The sequence below is a fragment of the Bombus vancouverensis genome, chromosome 6, assembly GCF_051014615.1.
Source record: "Bombus vancouverensis nearcticus chromosome 6, iyBomVanc1_principal, whole genome shotgun sequence".
NCBI classification, from domain to species: Eukaryota; Metazoa; Arthropoda; class Insecta; order Hymenoptera; family Apidae; genus Bombus; species Bombus vancouverensis.
Genome location: NC_134916.1, coordinates 606,270 through 627,774, shown reverse-complemented (window position 1 = coordinate 627,774; position 21,505 = coordinate 606,270). Strand labels below are relative to the sequence as shown.

The following is a 21,505-nucleotide window of genomic DNA, read 5'->3' as shown; positions in this document are numbered from 1 at the left end:
ATTTTCTACACATAAACATCTACACGTGTATCTTGTTTTATGTAACGCTCGATGGATTTATTCAAAGTTTCTGTTAAGTTCCTACAAACATTCAATTAACAAAAACGTCGAGTTAATTTTTTAACCTTAGAGGTTTTTATCTAACACGTGTTCCTATAGAAATCATTCGATCACGTGTGTGTAGGATATAATATTATTCGTATCTATTTTACTACCATGTAGTATAATGCATTTTCTAATAACGCAGCACTACAGGTTTTAAAATAACGAAGTACTGTTTGGTTCGAAACAACGTATGACTATGTATATCGAAATAATTGTTACGACCGTTTGCGGAGAGACGCAGTCGCGAGGAAAACGCGTCAGCGAGAGGCGTAAATTCTCGCTACGATTCGGACAATCAACGCCGCGAATTAATCGTTCCCCTGTTTCGATTAAGATAACAGAGGTGGTTAGAATGAGTTTAACATTGAATTAACAGGGTTAACATAAACTTGTATATTTGACAATATTTAAAAATAACATTATGAACACGCCACAAATTATTTAACGATTATACAATTAATTTGTTAGTAATTCGACCCGCCTTTATAATATTTCTTGATACATTCGTTAGACTAAGCGACTTTAATTTTACTCGTCTGAACTTCTCGATGCATTCCTTTTGAATCCTCAAATGATACTGATGCCCTTCGATGTTTTCTTTGTCTTCTATGGGAGACGACCCCCACTGCGCTCGGGTCACGCCACCGTTCGCGCCTATGCTCATGCAACGTCAATTCACATCAGAGATCAGGCCACACACCGCGGGCAGGATGGCGCCCAGATGTCTGCACACCCTTGGCATGTACCCTCAATAGTCCTAAGTACATATCACAGGTCTTGGAATTTTCATAGTTAAGGTCTTTCAGACCAAGCGAGTATCTCTCGTCTTAGGTTTCCTTTTACGTTTATTGTATACTACGGGTTAACACGGAAAGTTAGTTTTCCTTACGTCTGGTATGTTCCGTTAACAACTTTCGCACGAGGGTGGCAAAGAAACTTCCTGGCCCACCAACCGTCTTATTAACCAATCGGAGACGGTGTCTACTACCCTCACTTCCCTAACCAAAATTGTCATTAACAAATCCGATAGTCCCGTGTCCTTAGACACACCCACCCACATTTATTCTGTATCCTTAGAATAGTCAATATATCTTTACCGGTCTCTACCCTAATAACAGTCGCGTACTTAACGTATCAGTGTAACTAGGTTTCACATAACGTGGTTGGAGTGAATCGTGATTTATGTGTGTTAATTCAGTGTGTATTGCATTGTGATTGCTGAATTCATAATAAAGTTTAATTGAAACAAAATTAATAGTTGTGTTACGACTCAGCTATTTCATTTTATCATCCAATCCTCAAGTTTACGTGACACTCACGTATGTCACCTTCTTTGTGTAGATGAAATAACGGACCGAAGACGAATCGACGTTTCTAGAACTATGCGCTTGTCACGTAAAATAAAAAAAGGAAATCTCAGATGAAAAGGAAGATAAAATATAAAAAAATAAAAAGAGAATTTATTTTTAAACACTTGTGTAATATCGGAAAATAAGGATAGAAAATTTTTCCCGATTACTTACAATTTATTAATATTAAATTGAATATACAAATATAAATTGGACAGAGAACGATATTTATTTAACGGAAACTAAATGCAATACTCGTATCTATATCAAATAACTTTACAGTTATTTGACCACTCTCGTCACAACGAATCTAACACACACACACTCTCTCTCTAACAACTCTATCAATTCTCACGACTCTACTCTTCGACGACTCGAAACCTCTAACGACTCTACTCTTCGACGACTCAATTAGCTCTGATTCTCGCAACACGCACACTTTTCGATTCGCCTTGTATAGCGAAACCGTCCTTCTTCTAACGTTGTCTATTGTTTCCCTCATACCTATGTAAGAACTACCAACTACGTGCCTTTAGTCACGTAGGCACTCTTAAATGTAAACGAACCATAGAAACACGACGTACACAGTTTTTCTACTTTCAGCTGATTTCTAATTCGAATTACTTTACGATATTGCACTTGGTTTACACTAATTACTGGTTCTGAACTCCAGCCGTGACTTTCGAAGACTGAAGCTCTTACAATTTAACTTTCGATTGGATCTGTTTCTTTTTTCTTCGTCCCTCAATAACCCCACTATCCGCACGTTTGTTAGGCGTCCGCAACCATTGCCACGTACGCCTTCTTCTAGAACATTCGGCGGAAGGACCGTTGGGATATCGATGGCTCATTAGGCACTTCGGCGATATGCGTTGTCGCCGAATAATACAGCGCCAAGAACATCGGAAAACCATACTATTATACATATCCAGATAACTTCGAGCTACATCTTTGCGTGCAAAACGTTTACCAGCAATATCAATTTTAAAACACGAATATACGATTACTACAAGTTCCACTTTAACATATTTTGATTTTAAACAACGTTATATCGCAGCTGCTCTTCTGGAAATTAACAATATATTTATTTTTATTATACATTATGCCTTCTGCGTTCTCATGTCTCAATTTTATAGCTTTTAGTGTTATTCAAAATTGCAAATGATTTTGCCAATAAAGTAAATAAATAAGACATCACTCAATAAATAAAATTAATAAGTAAATAATCAAATACTTACGAGTAGTCAATAAATAAATAAATAGTTACTAGTCATTAAATTATGTCAATGGATAAAATATATAAATAATTAAATAAATAAATAGTCGAATGAATAATTGAATAAATAAATAGCTACATTTCTTCTTTCTCATCATCCGTCTAAAAATATGTTAGACATCTCTATAGAGCTTCTTAGAACGTTCATCACAATAGTCTTCATTTCACTATCTGTGATCCCCATCATTTTTTAATTTTTCTTTGTATTCGGTGTTATTGCCCCTCTACGGCCCAAAAACACGGGTAAAACCTCTCCATCGTCGATTTTGTACATCCGCGTTAGATGGTTTAGGCATGGGAAGTATTTGTCGATCTTTTCTTTTTCCGCTTTAAGGATGTAATCTTTATTCTCGTAGCGGATGGTGACGTCGACCACGAGAATCCGTTCCTCGTTTTTAACCCCTTAACCTACGATTTACGTTCGAGAATTTTGGGCCGAAAACGTAAACAAGCTATTATATATCATATTATATATGTAGTATCGTGGAAAAAGGGCCTGTGGTGGCACTCGACAGCAAATACCACCACTGGACACTAACTAGTGTCGGACGACGGCAGTGCAGTGGTTAGCGCCTTAGGTTACGAACGTTCGGAACCCGGGTTCGAATCCCGGCGACCGGAGTCCGACTTTTCTTCCACAATACAAAAATGAGAAGAAAATTGGCCGTACCCAGCAGTGACATCTACAGCGCTAAGCAGCTCATGATACTACATATATTATATTTGGCCCGATCATCGTACTACGGGCTATGTCCATAGTTGTAGGTTAAGGGGTTAACTAGGAGGCCCGATTTAAACAAATTACCCCCTTTAATGTAGGTTCGACAAATACTTCGCTATCTTTGCTCTATTTGTCCGCGAGTAGTGACCACCTCATTGTGCCTCTTAATACTTAAACCTTTGGTGAATTTTTTTTCTCTCGGCAGGCGACGGGGTAATGTCGAACTCAAATCGACTGAAACCCCAAGGTGGTCATCCTGACGTTTGGCAGAAGTGTCCCGGGGTTTCTTTCGAAATATTACCGGGGCACCCCTTCGTCTTCTCCCTGTTAAGGGAGGCATCCTTGTCTGAATTGGACCGCTAGGGGGGACCACACCCCCTAACGCCACGTTCCCTTGACCGTCGTGCAAGTCCGAGGGGGGTGCAGACCCCCTTCGGCGTGACGGCTCCTTTAACGGACCTAGGGCAGTGGCGTGCCGAATCCCTTCGGTGCAACACTTTAGCTGGATCCTGTTTCTTCTCCCTCTTCCTCTCCGTTCGCTCCTTCGTGAGCATGACTTGCTCGCAGTAGGAGTCGATGGCGATGAGCTCCTGATGCCTCATCAGCATCGCCTCGACGACCACATCGGGGGTCAATCTCTCGCCGATGGCGAGCCGCAAGATACGACGCGGTTCTTCCCAGGCTGGACAAAACTCCAGCGTGTGCTGCGCCGTGTCATCCTCTTCCTCGCAGTGGAGACGGATGGAAGTCCTCTCTCGTCGAATCCTCCGGCAGGTACTCGCCGAATGCTCCGTGGCCAGTGAGAACCTGCGTCGACCTGAATGTCAGCGGAACCCAGCCTTGGTCCCTCCAAGCCTCCCAGTTGGCGACCGGCCCTCAGTTTCCCCTCCTCCCGGACGTCTTGGGTCGACTGGCCGGCGGAGGGCGGGGTACACCCGTCCGAGCCCAGGCTCCTCAGGTGTTCGTACACCCGTCGGAGCGCAAGGGCCTGCAACTCGAACGGATGGGACGCCGCCAACACAGCCGCTGAAGCGTAGGATATGGTTTGATATCCTCTCACTATGCGGGTGGCGGTCGTCCTATGCAACCTCCTTAACAAGAGTAAGTTGCGACAACTCGCCATCAGGACTTCGACCCATATAGGGGCCCCGTAAAGGACTCAAGACCGAACCACTCCCTCGTAGAGTCGGCGAAATCCATCTCCTGCTCCAACGATGTTCGGTAGTAAGCCGTATAGGGGGTTGGCTGCGGCTGTCACCCTTGGAACCAGGAGCTCGAAGTAGCTGGGAGTGAGAGCCAGGTATTTCAACTGATATCTCACCGGGACTTCTTTTCCTTTGATATACACAAACAGTCCAGGAGGTGAGGTTCCCCTACGGTGGTGATCGAAGAACCACAAGGCTTCGGACTTTGCTGGCGACGCGCTCAAGCCGAGCCTCTGTATGACGCGTATTACGCATGCCACGGCGGCCTCGGTGAGATTCACGGCCTCGTTCCACCAACGTCCCCCGGCCAGGACCAAGGTATCGTCGGCGTAGCACACCATGCCTGTGCCCGGGGACATAGGACATCGAAGGACCAAATCGTGATCCGCAGGATGTGTCCCAGCACTGAACTCTGTGGAACACCACGCTCGACCGGCCTCCTCTCTTCACCATTTTTGCCGGTGTACGCGACTTATCTGTCGCTCAGATACGCCAGAATGACACGAACGAGATACGACGGCACCTTAAAGTGTTCCAAGGCCTCCATTATCCCGTCCCAGGGAATGGCGTTGAAGGCGTTCGTGACGTCCAAGAAGACTGCCAACGCCACGCCTTCTCGGGAAACCATGGCCTCCGCCATGGACCTCACTCATTTCACAGCGTCCACCGTCCAGCGACCGCGTCGAAAGCCATACTGGCTATCGTGCCATCCAGGCACTCGCTCCGACATATGGGCCTTCAGACGGGTGGCAATTATCCTGTCAAATAGCTTGCCCACCTCGTCCAGAAGGCACACTGGCCTATACGCGGACGGCGAGTCCAACGGACGACCTTCTTTCCGTAATAGGACTAATCTCGCCGTCCGCTATGTCCGGGGGTAGACACCTTCTCTCGTGCATCTGGTGAACAGGTGTCGAAGACGAGGAGCCAAGGTGTTGATTGACTCCGCCCGAACCCAGCCTGGGATTCCATCCGGATCCGGTGCCGCGTTGCGGAATGCCATCCTCTTTGTCGCTTCGAAGAACTCTTCCTCGGTGACTCGTAGCTCTTCGCCCCACTTCGTCGTCGTCGTCGTCCCGCTGGAGGAGGAGGATGGACATGACTGCCTCGCATCGTTGTCTTGCCGTGGGAACAAAGTACCCATGACATTAGCGAGAAACATCGGATCCATGTGCGTGGTCAGCGGGGAGTGGGGGCGAAGGTCGAACTTCTCCGTTACTAATCGATAAGGCCGCCCCCGCGGATCGGATTCGACCGATTCGACGATTTCCGTCCAGGACCGAGCTTTCACGATCTTGATCTCCCGCTGAAGAGTGCGTCTCGTCTCTCTGTATGCTTCGTAGTAGCGGGTGATCTCTGCCTCGTCGCGTATCCGCCTACGACGACGGGCCCTCAAGGGTCTTTTGCGGGCCCGAACGCAGCTCGCTCGCATTTCCGCGATGTTGGGGGTCCACCAGTATACACATCGGTTGTGTCTACCACCAGAAACGGGGCGCGGCATCGAGGCGTCACACGCCGCGCTCACGTCTTTTCGGAGGCTTTCCGCCTCCTTGTCAACGCTTCGCGACGACTACACGGCATCTCCTTGTCCCTCTCTTTGAGACGCCACCTTCGTGGTGGGAGGCGGGAACGGTTTACTCCTCGGATACTGCAAGCCTGTGTAGCAGCAGATGTAGTCTCAAGGGCCACCTCCATCAGTATGTAGAGGTGGTCGGACAGAGTCTCAACCCCGTCGGCCACTCTCCAGTTGTAGATTCTTCGGTACACCTCGGAGGTAGTCCACGTGACGTCGACCACAGAAGCCTCTTGCCGAGCCCCTATTTGCCAGTAGGAACCCCAGACCTGCAGGCCAATCGGACAGCATCCTTCCACGAGTGTCCGTTCTGGCGTTTCCCCATTGCGAGGAGTGGGCGTTGAAATCCTGAAGGACGAGTATCTGGCGGGGAAGGTATCTTCTGATGCATTCGCCAACTCCGTCCAGGAAGTCCCCAAACGTGGCCAAGCCGCTGTTAGGGGAAACGTAAACGTCCGCCACTGTTATTCCAGCTCACTCGGCCGCGAAATAGCCGCTGCCAAGGTCAAGCAGGACGCCGGGGGCACTCAGCGCTGACGTCGGCGTTATGGTTGTTGATCCATCTAGGGCCCCGACTCACTTGGGGGCGTTAGATACACGATATGGCTCAGCCACCACCGCAAGGGCGATTTAACTCTCTCGGATGGTCTGGATGATCTTGCGTCCGTCTTGATCTTCCAAGGTTACTTTGGAGGAGGCGCTTGAAATTATTGTGTCAACTCCATGGCCCCCTCCCGGCCATCCACCGGCGCTGCTTTGGCGGTGCTCCCTTGGTTCCTTTCCGCAGCTGGCTCACGGGTGGGTCTTCTCCTCTTGACTTTCGGGAGAGCGCATGCCGCCCCGCCCATCCTGTGGTCGGCGGGTGCCCCGAGCACAGGGTGCAGAGGCATGACAGCCTCTAGCACGATGTCCGCTTCCGCCGCACCTGTATCACAGGTGCCCTCGATCCACAGTGAACACGCAAGTTGCTCGTACGTGTCCCAACTCCAAACACTTGTAGCACTTCACAGGCCTCTTCGGAATGGCTATAACTCTTGCAGTGGACCAACCCAGGGCAACTTTTCCTGTCTGGGCTAATTTCCGGGCTCCAGCCACAGGGCACTTTATCCAACCTGACCCGAGGCCGCCTCTGGAGGCGCCGATCTCTCCTACTTCACCTCCGCTCTGCTGCAGCTCCTCCTTCTTAACCAAGATATCTATCCCGATCACTCTCAGCCCCGCCGTCCTCGTTAGAGCGGCGACTCTCACCGCCGTCGGATCTAGCCCCTTGGCCAGGCACGTCGGCAGCAGTGACGCCTTTTCCCTGTCCCTGTCTCCAGGAACCCTTATGATGATGGCGCCCGTCATCGCCTTTTTCATATCGACGGACTCCAGGCCGATCTCCGCAAGCAGAACCTTCTGTCTGGCCGTTGCAAGGACGTCGGCGTACGCATCCTTACTCCCTCATTCAGCGTTGGAGTCACCGCGGATGTTCGCAGTGTGCAAGGGAGCTTGGCCAGCGTCGGCCCCTTCTTCCTTGTGGCGGCGGCGATTGGTTTCGACGCGCCTGTCATCCTTGCCGGTGGGACCAGAGTCGCCCCTTTCTTCGCCTCTTCTCTAAAGGCGACCGTCTTTCCCTTCTTCTTCCTCTTCTGCTTCTTCCTTTCCACCACTCTCCATTCGCAACCCTCCTGTTCCCTCGGGAGCGCCGATGTTTGAGTGATGAGACGGGTGGCAGAGTGGTCTGCCTTGCGTCGGGATTCAGGGATGCGTAGTCGTCGACCCCCAAATCGCTCCTCGATGGCTCTTAATATGTAGGATCCGAGCTCGTCGAACTTCTTCTCGTGAACTCTCTTCTCCTTCCATACGGTCGGAAAATAGGAACTGTAGCATAGAATGTTGAATATTTTTGCCAATATTGCGGGCAGGCTAGATATCATTAAATGTTCTTTTTGAAATCCACCTGGTCCTGCCGCAGGCTTTTTCCTGATTTTACTAAGTTTCTCGCTCACATCCTCAGCGGTTATCGGCGGAAACAGTTCACTTATTATCAGCTCAGAGGCTCTATTTCCTGGGATTGGGCGATTGGATGGTCCTGCCAAATTCCATAGATCCTCATAGAGCCTCTTCACTTCAATCGCTTCAGCTGGTTGCCTGGCTGGCTCCAGGCATGCACAATCGTTGATAACAACAACGTCGGCCAACTTCTTAGGACATTCCTTAAATAACTCCTGGCAATGTGCGTAGGAGTTTTTTTTTCGATTTCTATCGAGTTTCCTCCTCTATCGTCCATTTTCTTATGTTTGGAGGGGGGGTCCGTTCCCCTTCTTTTCTTGTTTCTTATTGCAGGGTGCGCATGCCGTTCGTGGGTGGATAACCATCTCCGAGTCCCGAAGCTCATGGGGCAACCATCGAATTAGACTCTACTTTCTTTGACTAGTATCACTACAATTTGGAATGTGGCACTTTGCCTCATGGAGCTTCGGGAAATTCCTTTCGCAATATAAACATCCCAGCTGGATGTGAGCATCCATGTGATGTTGATCAAGGTGCCCGTCCAGGTCTGATAGCGTCATGAAGAAAACGTGAACTTCCCTTTTCTCACAGATCGGACAAGTAACCTTGACACCCGCAAGCGGCACCATGATTTTCAAATTGAGATCCGAATCATACTGAATTAAATTATTAATCACTGTATATTATTCATTCACTATTTTCAATCGTTAATCAGACTCTTCATACCCATTAAATAATCCTTTATGTAGAAGTTATGGGTATATTTTTTTTAAAGAAAAGTCCCTTTTCTTCCGAGATAAACTGTCCACGTGCAGTGCGTACGCTTTCGGCGCAGGCTCCAATTCAGTCGCGGTGCTACGGCGGACCGAAATCCCCATCCTGGCCTTCGCTGACGACATGTTTCAAAACATATCATACTGAATTAAATTATTAATCACTGTATATGTTTTGAAACATGCAAACACGTACAAGCCAACATCACATTCTTGGCATTGATAACGAGATTCTCGTCTTTTATCGTTTCTCGCACATCTTCGTGATCTATTTGTTCCTGTAGCTTCATAAAGTGAAGGAAAATGTCTTCCGTCGAGTCTTGATGAGTGATTATTTCCGGATGTAATAGAGCGTTGGGTTGTTTTTTCTGTTCTTTCATTAAAATTTGATCTATTAATTTCAGTTGAAATTTCTCAATTGATATTCTTTTGTTGGTTTCCAATTTGTACAAACAATATGAATTCCATAAATACATATCAATACAATGGAAGAAATATTCTTTTGTACCATTTCGTTGTTTTGCGAGTAAAATTTATAGTGCTGATGACCGTGTCGGTCCCGTATACAGCACCCATCAATTTATTATAGTCGTGTACACGAGGTGGTTTTTGTAAAATTTTGTGTGCACTGTAGTGTTTTGATACATCCACAAATTCTTTTTTACGTATTGTTGAAACTATGAAAATCTCTTTTTTATCGTGCCATTTTATGGCTAATATATTTACTGACGACCGAAAGCACATTTCTCCTTTTTGTAATTTTTCATTTCTGGTATTCCTTTTCTCCTCTTTTACAGTGCCACACGCATTTATAAAATTTTTGTGTAATATATCAAATAATGCGGGGCTTGCGTACAAATTATCGACGTAAAGGGAGTGACCTTTACCTAAATATGGTTCTAGGAGGGACATTACAATACTTCCTGATTTACCACAGTCCTTACGTTAGGACCCTGTGGTAGTGCCTGCCTCCGTATAAATAAGAAAGTCTTAAATGTAACCTGTCTTGCAGTTACAAAGAACAAACGATTTTATCGCGTCACATCGTACATGTCGGATAGAGAGGACGTTAGGAGCAAAAGAGTTAATGTAATCTATTAGCAAAGCTGACCCAAAGTTTCGTTTGTACATTTTTTGTACATAACTTGTAAACTAATGATCTCCAGTTATATGTATAGGAAAAAATTGTCCACAACGTTGAGCCTTGCAACATATTTCAATATCATCTAAATCGTAGAGAAATTAGCTTTCAGACAAGTTGCCCAAAACCACTAGTGTCGTTACACTTCTATATCGATACAAGTAACAAATAACTGACAAATGCCATTTCTTTCTCGAGGATCCATCACACTGCATATAAGCAGGTGTAGGTGTTCTTAGTAGCATATAAAAGTGCATTATATTTGCAATCACAAATTATTTATCGTGGTTTATACATGTTTGCGGTTTTATTGAAATATTAATCCTGAAGAGGAAAATAGATGGCGCATACTCTACTTTGAATTCATTTTAAAAAATTATATAAGTAATGATTTGCATCAGATAAATCTCCATCAAAGTTGATCGACGATTAGTCGTACTTTGGCTCTATGATTCTTCTCTAATTCTAACATCACCAGGTCAACTGAGAGTCCATGGCACTCTCATTGCGTCTTACAGATTATATATGTCGGAGATGAAAGAACACCGGAGCCTTTGGAATTTTGGATAATCCCGCAACATTGTAATCTAGAGTCTACTATAGCTGTAATTAAACAATTGTAGTTATTCAATCCGATTGTAATTGTTCGCGAGTTGCGATAATGAGCTTGGGTTCGAGGCGACAGCCAGTCGCTGAACGTAGCCGCGGTCACGGGATGAACGCTTTGCCTAACAAAGGTATGGAGTAATTCTATAGCTCTTCTTAAAAGAAATATTTGTGGCGGCACGCGACAGTAAACATTCCAACGGTTTCTGTCCCGTGGCTCGCCACACGCAGACCCTATTCTTCGAGCAAGATGATTGCCAGATGTCGATGCGTCTCCGGAGTACATGTTCAGCTAGCCTGAGGGCCCGTCATAAATCTTAGAATTTAGTTGACAAAAGTCCTTCAAACAAACAGTCCTTGTCCCAGCTACGGGAAGATAGGAGAGACCTATTTTTCAACGAACGGCGTCTCCCACTAGCAACTTTCCCTCGAGGGCGGCTAGCATCTTTTTCTAACCACTGATATGGAGATTGACCAATTAGCAGCAACGCCAATTTCCCTTACTTTCTGAACGAAGGCTTTTCTCGACGAATCCGATGATCTCGTGTCCTCAGGCACACCCCATCGTAGCTTTCCTCTGCAGCATCATCGCGACGGAGAGTCATTCTCTAGTGAGGTCGTATTAGCGAGTTACTTAGAGCCTGTACGCTCGGTGGATATTCCACGTTTTCGCAAGGAGTTCGACTTAGATTCTTGTGAGCACGTACATCTATCATCCCGTTGACCGCTGATTCGTTATTGAACCTAAGACCAACATCACTAGTATCGCGAGTGTCCAACCGCCGCGGTTGATTGTCGAGTCGGTAGCATCCATACTCGTATTAACAGACCGTACCTTCGTTATAACACGACGATGGCCGATTCCAATGAAGATTCATCGAACGCCCACAACCTCATTCCTGACCCTTCTCCGACATCAGAAGTGGGATCAGTGCCGATTATAACACTACAAGTGTTACGACCATCGTATGCGAGTTAATTCAGTCGCTAGTGCAGAAATCGAGTATGGAACCTAACAATTTTCGCCACCGCGTTTTAACCCTGAAACTGCGAGCTCCGATTCCGCTGCGTGATGCGCAGCTGTCAATTTAATTATGGAGGAAAATCCTTACGAAGCAGTGCCCTGAATATAATCTCAATGATAAACGGCGAATCGACTTCTACGTAGCGGGAGCATCAACTGGTGGATCAAGTCATCCGGGTGAGTCTTTTCCATTTTACCCCGCTTTTGGAGAAGAGTGTTCACTAATTAAAGAATCCGTAGTCTTGAAATTTTCCGGTAAAAGAACGATTGATATAGTAGTGACTTACTAATGGATACTCTGCAAACAGCAAACTCATTGATCTGTACCTGGCTGGATTTGGTTTGCTCTTAGCCTTTCCTAACAAGAAAACCACTTTCCGTATCTTCCATCTATTAAGAAAATACGCAGGTTCAAGAGATCATTGAAGATCAAGGTGAAAAGGAATGTGTATCTTTACTGGAGCTATATTTGTATTGCGTTGAAGATATGGAAGCCACATAACCTTTTCCCATTCAGAAACATATATCGAATCGTTAATGAATCTACCCATGTGAAATAATTCCCTGTGACATCGGAGCCGGAGCGGCTACTAGCCCTGCTTCCTCGGGTGAAGGTACAGACCTTGTTCCTTCGGCCCCAACTCAACGAAGGTCTGAATTTTCAACGTTATGAAATTTGGGAATCTGAGAAATCATCACACACATTTCGGCGCACACATTCAAAATTTGTACCCAGTGGTCTTGCGGGATTCACGAAACATACCGAGCGATAGAAAGAAGACCGGACAAAGAATGCTTCGCTGCATACAAATGACAAGTGCTATTGTAACGAGTGATAAAAGTTTAACAAGTTTAAAGTAATGAAATAGCACGCGAGCACAATGGAAATTAAAGATCTGTATGGAGAACAGTTAATAATGCGAAAGGAAGTCACGGCGCACAATTGTGAATAACAGAAGCACGTGTTGCGTACACGTTTATTCTTGGCGTCTCATCGCGTTACTATTAAGTATGGCGAGCCGGCGGCAGTGGAGACGTCATGATCTCAACTTGTTTGTCGGCTTGGTACCAGTAACGATGCATCTTCTGCCCTGTTGCACTAAGCTAGGAGGATGTTCAACTGTGGAAGACGATAAGAATTGTCTGAAGAAAATCTGACGACAAAGATCACGAAGTTAGCTCTGTTGCCTAGCACTCGTCTAACTTGCAGAAACATGCTTTTGGAATCTTTAATTCTTTGGATCCAGAGAACTCGTGAATCTATCAGGGGCCTTTCTGATACGCCTCTTTATGGCTCTATAGCACTTGACGTGTTCCATCAACAATGGGATAAAGTAACATAGTCAAATGAACATGGAACAATTCCTTGAAGAGGTCTATGCTGTCCATCAGGTTCACGATGTTGTCCATACTCATCGTGCGCTCTATCGAGACAAGGGATTACGTTGATCAGGAGTATTGTTCTTAAAGGGGTGAAAACGTGTGAAGCTCTTTGGCGGGCTTACGAAGTTGGCGAAGGATTTTATTTTACTCTTCTTCCGCATCTCTGTCATTTCAGCGCGCTTCTTGATTTCTAAATGAATCGAGTATCTTCTGTATAGGGCCTGACTTCCTGTTCTTCGTTTTCTGGCTCACAAATGTATATCTGTTTATCGGGGATAAGTTCGGAGTGTGATCGCCCAACACACTTCACACACCGTACTCTATTCTTTTACTGTTGCATTTCGCTGCAACGTAATCGATACTTCGAGTTCTTGCATTGTAGTCTGTAGGATTTCCTATATATATCTCATGTCACTATCTTGCCGAACATATAGTGCCTCTGGAACAGACTCCTTATCACACCTCCAAGTTATAGTTTCATGACAAACGTGTCGAGTTTTTTATTGTTTTGTTGAAAATGGTTAGTTTCGAATCTGTTCACTTTAACAACTTTGACCTAAATCATGTTAGAACTAGTTCTTTGAAGAGGTTTTGCGGGAAGTGGTCCTCACACATACTTCTTACAATTCCATTTATATGGTTCTCCCGTGGTATGAATGTAAAGAACTGCAATATCTCAGTTTTCAACGTGTTGCACGTGCTTTTGAATTAATTAATGGGCCTACGCTCCCATTATTCCTCTTATTCGTCGGTATAGCAACGGTGGAATCTGGAATCTTCCGTGTTTGGTGTCTGGGGAATTTAAATGTATTATCTTTCCCCGTATCCGAAATCTGTTTGATAATTCAAGCTATTGAGAGACTGATATATGGGCCAGAATTAAGCAATAAAAATAAATTTGAAATACACTTATTGTCAGAAGTTGGGAAACATTGTGATCGCTTGCAGATTACTGTGTATTTTTTATTTTCTGAGATACATTGGACGAAATTAAAAATAGTGTAAGAAGATAACAGTGTTTATATGAAATCGCAATCATATACGTTTTTTTCGGGTAGACTCGTGTAAGATTAATACTGAATCGGGAAATTCAAAAGTTAAGAAACATATATTGTTCGCTTCATATAATTACTTGTAACGAAAAGTTTTAACAAAAAATGATCTAATAAAATTTTGGATAACTCTTATATCCCTTAGATTCGTGCACGCAACGCAGTCGATATTTCACACCACACTTTGTAATTTTTTGCGTTAAGATTGAATTCCCAATTGACTTCTAACGTTAATCACAGAAGTGTACGATTGAGTTCAATTACTTATAGATCACTTAATTAATACTTACAGTATTACAGTATTAAATCTTCCCGTGAAACAAGAAACTATATTTCATGTCGTGTAATTGTTTTTTCAAATTATCTGCTTCGTTGGAGCAAACTCGCGTGAAAATCGGATCACGGGTACCTGTATTATTTAAATTATCCAACACATTATGCAATGTTTCAAAGAAGGTATCAGTGTGTTGTACCATAGTTGTCCGTATGCATCCTGTCATTGAAGCGGTAAAGTAAGTAGTATGCATCCCTTACAAAGAAAGAATCTGACCGTATGTGTTTTTCTGGTAATTTATAAATTGCTGCATTAATTTTTTTCTAAATTCTACAATCGGACTAAATCGAACCAAGAAGTTAGGATCCATTAGTTGGAAAATCATTTTTAAATAAATTATCCCGAATACTTTTGAATAGATGTGAACAATTAAGAAGAAAATAAACTTTCTGGCCATTCGTTATAAAAGGTTTTTAAATAGAAAAAATTAGATATGAATAATTTAGCTATCATTTAGATTTTTATGATATGCGTTCTACAGATATCATGATTATTATTATATCAATCACTGACTTACTTATAATGTCTATCGTTGCATTATGGCTGATACTTCAGTTCATAGGTCATAAGTTGAGTCTTTTTTCTTAATTCATTAAAAAATTGTGCGACTATTAATACATATCAATAATATATGTAAATAATATCATGTCCAAAATATTATTCATGACTGAAACATTTAAATGTTACTGTTTTGTTGACCATTCGCGGAGAGACGCGATCTCAAGGAAGCGCGTCAATAGGAGTCGTAAATTCCCGTTACGATAATATAATCAACGCCACGAAACTGATCGATCCCCTATTTCGCCGAAGATAATAGAGGTAGTCGAATGGATTATTACGCCGAGGTAACAGGTTATAATCTACTCTTTATTCCAACAACAGTTGTAGACACGAATATTTGCGCTCGTTGCATATATATATGTCGGGTTATGATTAGAGTTAGGGGCGTATACTGAACCTAATCTAATTACCACGGTTACTTGTCCAATTCTATAATAATCGTATTTGCACTAGTCAATGTCTTCACTATTGCATAACGACAATGTGTAATCCAAACGAATCTTCGTGGTAATTAGATACTCGAGAAACTAATGACAATGATCTTAGGTTCAATAATGAATCCGCGGTCGACGGGATGATAGATGAACGTGCTCACAAAATCTAAGTCGGACGCGTAATATTCACTGGTCGTAAGGGGTTACTCTTTTCGTCGATGAGATCGCGAGAGAGAATGACTTTTCCGTCCCGATGATGCTACAGAGGAAAACTATAATGGGGTGTGTCTAAGGACACGAGATCATCGGATTCGTCGAGAAAAGCCTTCGTTCAGAAAGTAAGGGAAATTGGCGTTGCTGCTAATTGGTCACTCTCCATATCGGTGGTTAGAAAAAGATGCTAGCCGCCCTCGAGGGAAAGTTGCTAGTGGGAGACGCCGTTCGTTGAAAAATAGGTCTCTCCTATCTTCCCGTAGCTGGGACAAGGACTGTTTGTTTGAAGGACTTTTGTCAACTAAATTCTAAGATTTATGACGGGCCCTCAGGCTAGCTGAACATGTACTCCGGAGACGCATCGACATCTGGCAATCATCTTGCTCGAAGAATAGGGTCTGCGTGTGGCGAGCCACGGGACAGAAACCGTTGGAATGTTTACTGTCGCGTGCCGCCACAAATATTTCTTTTAAGAAGAGCTATAGAATTACTCCATACCTTTGTTAGGCAAAGCGTTCATCCCGTGACCGCGGCTACGTTCAGCGACTGGCTGTCGCCTCGAACCCAAGCTCATTATCGCAACTCGCGAATTACAATCGGACTGAATAACTACAATTGTTTAATTGTAGCTATAGTAGACATCTAATCGAATGGTAAATAATATCAGTTACACCGAGTCTAATGTTAAAAAAAAAACTCTGTATTTTAGCTGCACACGAAGATGTCACGTAATTTTTAGGGTTGATTGGTGAAAATAAAATATAGTTGAGTCGTAACACAACTATTAACTTTGTTTTAATCAACCTTTATTATGAATTCAGCAATCACAATGTAACACGCACTGAATAAACATAAATCACAATTCACTCCAACCACGTTATGTAAGACTTAGTTACAACAATACATTAAGTACGCGACTTATAAGGGTAAAGACCGATATAGATATGTTGACTATTCTAAGGATACAGAATAAGTGAAGTTTTACTGACGATACTGCGTCTGAGGAAAGCTAGGGGTGGCGGTGTCTAAGGACACGGGACTATCGGATTTGTTGATGACAATTTTCGTTAAGGAAGTGAGGGCAGTAGACACCGTCTCCGATTGGATAATAGGACGGTTGGTGGACCAGGAAGGGTTTTAGCCGCCCTCGCGAGAAAGTTGCCAACGGAACATACCAGATGTGGAGAAAACCAACTTTCTAAGCTAACACGTGGTAGACAATAAACGTAAAGGGAAATTTACGACAGGAAATACTCGCTTGGTCCGAAGGACCTTAACTATAAAAATGCCAAGGCCCCTGGTGGGCACTTAAGACTATTGAGGGTGCGCGCCAAGGATATGCAGACATCTGGGTGCCATCCTGTCCGTGGTGTGTGGCCTGGTCTCTGATGTGAATTGACGTTACAAAGACGTGTGATAGTCAGAATGGCCGTGTGGGAGATGAAAGGAAAACCGGAGCCTTCCCTTTGCAATTTTGAGGAAGCCTTCTAATGCTTTAGTCTAGATTTTATCATAACTGTAATTAAGCAATTGTCATTTGTAATTGTTTGATATTTGTGAAAGCGAAAGTGGGTTCGAGGTGACAAATGGTCGCCGAACGTAGCCACGGTCACGGGATAAACGTTTTGCCTGACGAAGGTGTGGATCGGTTGTATTGTTCTCCCTAGAAATCACATAGAATTGTACTTTAGAGATGTCGATATAATGGGACACACGTTGTATTAGGAATCAATCTCCAGACAGAAACTGCCTAGTAACGGCGTTTGGATCTTTCTCGATGTTTCCAAAGAGCATACAACAAACTTTTGACAGAAATTGCCTAGCAACAACGATTGGAACCTTCTCGATGTCTCCAGCGAGCATATAACAAACAAATGCAGTCGTATAGCGAAAAAGATTTTCATCAGATATTCATTCGTGTGATCGCCTTGGAAAGTGTTACATCGACCAATTTACCGAGTGTCTCAGCAATCGTATTTTTTTGTGTTTAAAATTATTCTACGCATAGTAAAGAGTTATCGCGAAGGCGTTACTCTTTAATCGATGAGATCGCGAGCGAGAATGCCTTTCCCGTCCCGATGATGCCACAGAGGAAAACTATAATGGGGTGTGTCTAAGGATACGAGATCATCGGATTCGTCGAGAAAAGCCTTCGTTCAAAAAGTAAGGGAAATTGACGTTGCTGCTAATTGGTCAATCTCCATATCGGTGGTTAGAAAAAGATGCCAGCCGCCTTCGAGGGAAAGTTGCTAGTGGGAGACGCCGCTCGTTGAAAAATATGTCTCCCCTATCTTCCCGTAGTTGGGACAAAGACTGTTTGTCTGTTTGAAGGACTTTAGTTGACTAAATCTTAAGATTTATAACGGGCCCTCGGGCTAGCTGAACATGTACTGCAGAGACGCATCGACATCTGGCAATCATCTTACTCGAAGAATAGGGTCTGCGTGTGGCGAGCTACGGGACAGAAACCGTTGGAATGTTTACTGTCGCATGTCGCCACGAATATTTCTTTTAAGGAGAGCTATAGAATTACTCCATACCTTTGTTAGGCAAAGCGTTCATCCCGTGACCGCGGCTACGTTCGGAGACTGACTGTCGCCTCGAGCCCAAGCTCATTATCACAACTCTCGAACAATTACAATCGGGTTGAATAACTACAATTGTTCAATTACAGCTATAGTAGACTCTAGGTTACAATGTTGCGGGATGATCCAAAATTCCAAAGGCTCCGGTGTTCTTTCATCTCCGACATATATATATATATATATATATATATACATATATATATACATATATATATATACATATATATATATATATATATATGTATATATATATGTATATATATATGTATATATATATATGTATATATATATATATATATATATATATATACACACTGAACAGTTAGACTAATAGGAAGCCGTACGTACTGTACACGCTTGCTTGTTTCATTTACACAACCATATTCCTCTTTTCTTTTATTTGCTCTTTCATCGACAAACCAGGAAGTCGATCATAATAATACAACTATTATACGTAACAAACATCGCTAACCGAACATTATTCATCGTGGTTTAAATTTGCGATTAAATACAGATTTAAATATGTTCATTCGTTCGTGATGCAAACTAATAAAGTTAAGTAACAAATTGGATTTATCATAAATTTCTCACGTATTTCTAAAGTAGGTTCAATACTCTGTTTCGCGTTTCGGAACGATGAATATGTAAAATGGCGTAAGAATTATTGATTGTTAGAATTATCCGATCGTATCTCGTATTTGATCGTGAACTTCCGTACATTATAAAATGAAATGTAACAATGTATTAAATCTAGTCGGAAAATAAATCGTAGAGTCAGAAAGATCGACAAGCCGAATGACGAATTACTTCGCTTTCTATAATGAGTAGATAGGAGGTTACTTAGGGCGAGTACTGGAATTGTCGTGTTGTCGTCCGTCTCAGTGGTCGTATTTTTTGCCATACGGACAAGCTCGCCTCAATTGCTATCAGTTTAGTGGATAATTTTAATAATTGACCACTGAGATAGTATTATGGAGTTTAGTTTTATGTATATTTAATAAGAGGGACGTACTTACTTTAAGAGGTAGTAATATTAAGTTGATGATGTTTGCGTAGTGGTAGACAAAGGAGGTTTTTGATGCATAAAAATTGGTATCGAATGAATAGTTAGTAAAGAGGATTATATTACTTGCTTACTTACTTAGTTTATCTAGTAATTGGCCATCGACATAGTACTGTAGTTTAGTTTATCTTTAGATTAGACTAGTTTATTATATAGTGATGAGTTAGGTATAGTGACTATATGTCATTTTACAAATAGATATTTATGTGTATATTTATTTCCTACTTACTTAGAATTATATATGAGGGACGTACTTACTTTAGAGGCAGTGATAAACTAGTTGATGATTGCGTAGAAAGCTTATGTGAGTTAGCGGAGGGTAAAAATCTCTGCAATGAAAGCCGGGTACTCACTGCAAATGCTTACACAGGAGGTTTATTATAAGTGATATCATTGGTGATTTGAATGATTATTAAATGGAGGTTATGTGGAGACCTGTAAGTACTATTCTTCCTCTATTTATGTTAATTGAAATAAAAAGGTCTAGGAGAGTATTAGAATATACGCACCATGTCGCATTCGACTCTGCTGTTGTCACGACCGGCATACTTCAAATCCGATGGACTGACGATGGAGATAAAGATGTGGCGGCACTCGGCGACAATGTATATCGCTGAAGTGCCTAATGAACCATCAACATCCCAACGGTCCTTCCACCGAAGGTTCTAGAAGAAAGAGCACGTGGCAACGATCGCGGACGCCTAGCAAATGCATAGACGGTGGGGATGTCGAGGGATGACAAAAGAAAGTAATCGAATCCGATCGAAAGTAAAATCGTAAGAGTCAGTCTTAGAAAGTCAGGCCTAGAGTTCGGAAGTGGATTGTAAAGTGGATTGTTGTTAAAAAAAAATAAAGTTTCTTTTTTTTATTTTTCACCTCAAATTTCTTTTTTTATTTTGTTATTTTACGTAACACTGTCATCATTTTTCTCACCATTTGCTCGGGTTACGGAGGGTATTTCGCTTTGTCATTATAAAACTAACAGCACACTGAGTAACGTGTAATGTAAGATATTCACGCGTTGCGGGTAATGCATAAGCGATAATGGGATATTAGTAATAAATAATTAATATTCACTAAATACGAACACACACGTGCACTTTCTGGGAACGCTTCCCTATCCGCCGTAGAGATTGCAGGTTCGGGCGGTTATACGAGTAGGATTTGTTTTTTAAATTATTGTGGAGTTATTGTAACACTCGCGATGACATGTCACTGTGTGAAGCGGTAAATATGCGAAATAGTTTTACTATTAACACGCGCATGTGTGTAGAATTGACGCTATTTGTGTGATGGGTAGCGTTAGGACGCATGCGTTGGCGTGGAGCGATGCGCAGGTGAGGTGGTTCGCCGCGTCGATGCGTGGCGTTGCCATCTTACGGACATCGCTCGAGAGTATGTACGGTCGGCTCGGCGTAAGTTCCTATTATGAAGGAATAAAGTCGGGTCGCCCAGAGTTCTATTATATATTATTTTATTTATTTTATTTTACTCGAGCCGAACTTCTTTGTGAATAAATAAGTGATGGTGTACTACGTAACTAGGCTTTATATGAGTTGCGTGGGGACGAGTAGGATGGAGAATGTAATTGTAACGTGCATTCTGTTAGTTATGTATCTATTAATTTATTATTATTTTTGTTATTCAATAGTAGTTATTTATTTATTTATTTATTTATTCACATTGGATTATTTATTATTTATTATTGTTTATTTATTTATTTATTATTATTGGCTGTTTTTATTTATTATTTATTTATTTGTTATTATTATTATTTATTTATTTATTCTTTATTATTTATTATTATATATGTAGCGATTTACGTACTCATCATCAGGTCTTAATTAGAACGATAGGCGCTTAGAATGATTTAATGTAGATTTTATATATTTATATAACATTATTAAGTTTGCACATTAACTATATGTAATTTATTTATTTATTTATTTATTTATATTTATTAATATTTATTATTGGATAGCTTTCGTTGACGACTGGGCGAGTTTTCTGGTTATGATTGGATATATTTGCACGGTTTTCTGATCTGGGTTGATGACGACTTTGGCGATGTCCACGGACTTACCTTTAAAAATTCATTATGGATAAGTTGAC

The 21,505-nt window shown here is 42.6% G+C and overlaps 2 protein-coding genes across 2 annotated transcripts; both read right to left on the bottom strand.

Moving 5' to 3' along the window:
* Positions 1 to 4,610: 4,610 nt before the first annotated feature.
* On the bottom strand, positions 4,611 to 4,997 carry LOC117162218 (uncharacterized). The gene has a single exon (XM_033344081.1). The coding sequence runs from the start codon at positions 4,995 to 4,997 to the stop codon at positions 4,611 to 4,613; it is 387 nt and encodes a 128-aa protein (XP_033199972.1).
* A 2,162-nt stretch (positions 4,998 to 7,159) lies between these two features.
* LOC117162219 (uncharacterized) lies at positions 7,160 to 7,576 on the bottom strand. Its single transcript, XM_033344082.1, has one exon. It carries the CDS (start codon positions 7,574 to 7,576, stop codon positions 7,160 to 7,162), a length of 417 nt encoding a protein of 138 aa, XP_033199973.1.
* Between the last annotated feature and the right edge of the window lie 13,929 nt (positions 7,577 to 21,505).